Below are 3,963 nucleotides of genomic sequence, written 5' to 3'. Positions count from 1 at the left end.
AATGTGGACAAAATAATAAATGAATAAATTGAATATTAAAAGCATATAAAAGTGTCTGTGTTCATTTTTGTCACTGTGCTGTAAATACTTGGGGCTAAAGGACGTTCCAATCTGGTCCTCCTGAAGCAACGTGTTTCTTACCACACTGTCTAAACACATCTTATTGCACACTAAGTAATAACTTTTAGATTTCGAATCCTTTTTAAAACGACTGACTTCAATATGACTTCAACACAGACATGCGACATGAGATTATATAATAATATACTAATATAATAATTATATAATAATGCAGGGTACTGTAGAGAAATACAATATAACGTTTATAATGCATAAGAAATGAACGTACAAAGAATTTATTTACTTAAGTATAAACTTTATTTATTGCTTTATTACCGTTATTTACAGTTTTTTAACTGTACTGTATATTGATATTTTCTGAGAAGCTTTTTTGTGATTTTGACTCTTATTTTGAAGCGTAATGGGTCAACGTTTGAACCGGAAGTGGACAGGCGTTGCCGGAACTACGTAAGAGAAATGGCGCATGCGCCGCATTCCTGTTTTTGCCTCCGCCTCTCAGTTTTCAGGAATAATTCGTGTTTCTTTTAAATAATTGTCGCCGTTAATCCTCCCGGAATTCTTTACGTTGGGAGTCGTTTCGTGGTTTATGGCTGTACGTCTTTAGGCAGGTAGGTTCGTTTTAGCCCTTTGGTTTCTGTAGATTTAATAATAGTGTCGCGTCGTGTTATTAGTAACAATAATGATTTAATAATAATGATTTATTAATGTCGCGGCGTGTTGTTAGTATTTGATGTGAGGAAGTGGTTTTATAATCTGGTTGTATGTGGAATGCTCCACAGAGGGAACCAGTCAGGTGGTGGAGGGATGGCGCCCGTGTCCGAGGTGGACGTGGGCCTGTCCCATGCGGACTGCCTCTGTCCTGTGTGCCTGGAGATCTCCTGGAGCCCGTGACTCTGCCCTGTTCCACTCCTTCTGCAAATCCTGCTTCTCGGAGACCGTGGACAAGGCCAACATCTGCTGCCCCCTCTGCCGCAGGCGGGTGTCCCACCTGGGCCAGAGTCAATGGCAGGAACACAAGACCCTGGTCAAAGCGGCCGCTGTGGCAAGGGTGCCAGCAGGCCTTTACCGCGCAGCTGCACAGCGAAGGCTGAGGGCCTGGACGGACGACGGACTCCGTGAGCGGTACGTACCGCCCTTCTTACCCGCGTTCCGCTCTGCCAGCACTCACGTCGCTGCTGCTCTTCTCCCCAGTGCGGGTCTCCAAGCCCAGAGTGAGTGAACCGGGAGAGGTGAGGAAGGAGTACGAAGAACAGATAAGCAAGGTACGAGCTGTCCACTGCTGCATCTACAGAGAGAACATCCAGAATATATTTAGAGGCAGCGGTGGTCCCCACACACTGCACACTGAGGGTGAGGGTTCCTTTCACATGCACCGGGGGGCGCCTGTCATCGCTCTTCATATCGCTCGTCCAGTATCATTCTGAAAGGAAATGGACACGTGCAAACATTTCTATAGAAAACATTTAATACCATTAAAATGAGCGTCCATATCCCCCTCTTATTATTAATGCATGGGTACGCTGTCAATGTAAATAATTTGAGGCAATAATACAGAAATATAGAAAAAATATTCTCAATCTCAGTCTCAATGGGCTTTGACAGGCCCTACGGTTGACACCCCCCACACTTGCTCCACTAAAATGCTCTAGAAGAGAGAACAATAGAAAGGAAGAAACGTTGGGAAGGAGTGATACACAGCGGGACGCCCTTCACCTGCAGTTGATGTCAGTGCAGCGTTGGTGATGATTTGTCCAACAAGAGAAAAAGTCCTGCAGTTGTAGAGGTGGAAAAGTCCCAAGTGCAGTATACAGCGTCTGTCCATGTTTGGAGGTAGTGGACAGTGCAGAGTAGGCTTTTAGTAAGAACTCCTTTTACACAGATTGCTCCCTAATTCCTCCTTTCATTAGCATTGGAGCAGTTTTTACAGCTTTAGACATGGTCACGTCCAAAAATATTGGGACATCAATACAAGTCTTTTTGGCTCCTACAACTGCAGACGTTCATCTTGAATTTGAGGGGATCCAAAACCAGGTGCACAGAACTACAGCAGTTTGTACACGTGCTCTAGAAGCCATTTGCAAGTATTTAAAATAAAGTGAAAGTTTGAAGCTGAAAATTAAAGCATCTTTTTGTTTGTTTCATTTCAGATCCATTTTATTGGTTTATAGACCCCAAAAAAAATTTTTAATCTGTGTATTTATGGTTATACTGCTGAATTCTGTCCGGTCCGTGCAGCATGTAGAGGAGCGGCGAGCCCTGGAGGAGGCTGAGCAGAAGGCCAGCGAGGAGTACATCCAGCGCCTCCTGGCAGAAGAAGAGGAGCGTCTGGGGGAGGAGAGGAAGAGGCAGGCGGAGAAACAGCTGGAGGACGATGCCAGACTGGCCCGGCTGCTGAGCCAGGAGCTGGTGGGTGGACTCCAAAATGCTGATAATTGTGAGACACTGCAGCACAGCACACAGTGAAACGTGTCCTCTGTATTGAACCGTCGCCCTTGGTGAGCAGTGGGCACCATGACAGGCGCCCGGGGAGCGGTGTGTGGGGACGGGACCTCCATCAAGAGGACCTCAGTGGTACCTCGGCGGCTCGGGATTCGAACCCACAACCTTCCGATTTAGGCTACGTTTCCTTACCCGCTAGACCACCACTGGCTTTCTGGCCTCTAGCGTAATTTTTAATTAAAGTGCCCTAATTTAATGGTCCCCTCTTATAAGATATCGCATTCATTTTAGGGGACGTAATGATGTCTTATGACGTCATAAGGGGGCAAATTCCAGATCCGAACACCTGTCCTGCCGCTCTCTGAACGGTGAAGCAGAACGACTCTTTACACCAACCGCCATTTCTAGCCACTGCAGGACCATAGACGGGCTAGAGGATCATCTCACATCTCACAAAGTCACATTTTCATAATAGGGGATCTTTAAGTAAAAAATATATTAAAACCTAACGTCCTCTTAACACCTTATTCACAATATATAATAAACATGCATGCACAGTTTACCAAATTTCATAATTAACAGTGAAGTTCTTCTGGATTTTAAACAAGTCTCTGCTCTGTGGTAACTTCCTAATGTAATGACCGTTTTATAATGCAGCTACTATATAGACCATGGTGCCAAATCTGGTTTCATGTCTGAAGTTATATTCCATATTTTCATCCAGTTTGCTCCCTCACATCTTCATGCCGTTTTCTCCACCGCTCTTACTAGAACTCAAGTCCCGTTTTGGAAGCACACCGGAGCGGTAAACCTGCCGATAATTCTTTGGAGAAGAAGAAGAAACCTGTGGCAGGAGACATAGAACGGTCAGTTCCTCCTCATCACCTTCATCAGATGTTGGCTCCTGTTAGCCGCATGGATTTTCTGGCTCTTCAGATACGGATCGCGTCCGACAATGCGCTCTGCATCGCATCGTTTTCTATGGGATGCCTGCCTGAAGAGTGTCTTTCGCTGAACTATGACCTCTGCACGTTGTGACAAATTTTTAGTTTGTTTTGTTCTCTCTAAATCCCGGATTAACCGCGCTGACCGTCTGGTGAAACCGTGTGCGTCTTCTGTCCGTCCAGACAAGATGGACGTCTGAGTTGCGTTCCGCGTTCGATCACCTCCTCTGCAGGGTGGCCTGGACTGAGCCACAGATTCTGCCCGTCATGCGTTTGTCATGAGATGCAGTCGGTTAATGTTGTGGCATTTTACAAGTTGCGTAGTTGTACCATAAAACCACTTCCTGTTTCCCGTCCAGATACATTTTACAATAACGGGGACATGTTCCTTTGAAGTCCAAAAAAGGACATTAAAGTCATATTAAAATGTGTGTTTAGGTTCCTGTCTCCCCGTGGACAGTCCAGCTCCAGCCACACCTCTTCGGCTAATAAGGTATGT

General features: G+C 45.6%; 1 protein-coding gene across 1 annotated transcript; it reads left to right on the top strand.

The window, feature by feature from the left end:
* Positions 1-1,083: 1,083 nt before the first annotated feature.
* On the top strand, positions 1,084-3,589 carry LOC114777999 (E3 ubiquitin-protein ligase rnf168-like). Its single transcript, XM_028967052.1, has 4 exons — positions 1,084-1,139; positions 1,202-1,343; positions 2,317-2,487; positions 3,292-3,589. The coding sequence occupies exons 1-4, from the start codon at positions 1,084-1,086 to the stop codon at positions 3,556-3,558; spliced, it is 636 nt and encodes a 211-aa protein (XP_028822885.1). The 3' UTR covers positions 3,559-3,589.
* Positions 3,590-3,963: the final 374 nt, after the last annotated feature.

Source organism: Denticeps clupeoides, unplaced genomic scaffold (assembly GCF_900700375.1).
Source record: "Denticeps clupeoides unplaced genomic scaffold, fDenClu1.1, whole genome shotgun sequence".
Lineage (NCBI taxonomy): Eukaryota > Metazoa > Chordata > Actinopteri > Clupeiformes > Denticipitidae > Denticeps > Denticeps clupeoides.
The sequence above is the reverse complement of the archived record's forward strand: the minus strand, read 5'-3'. Positions and strand labels throughout refer to the sequence as shown.

Excerpts from the sequence above, each read along its gene's own strand:
- LOC114777999 (XM_028967052.1), top strand. The coding sequence starts at position 1,084 with ATGGCAGGAACACAAGACCCTGGTCAAAGCGGCCGCTGTGGCAAGGGT. Across the intron at positions 1,140-1,201 it reads TGTGGCAAGGGTGCCAGCAG|CGGTACGTACCGCCCTTCTT; the intron begins GCCTTTACCGCG and ends GGACTCCGTGAG. Across the intron at positions 2,488-3,291 it reads GGCTGCTGAGCCAGGAGCTG|AACTCAAGTCCCGTTTTGGA; the intron begins GTGGGTGGACTC and ends CGCTCTTACTAG.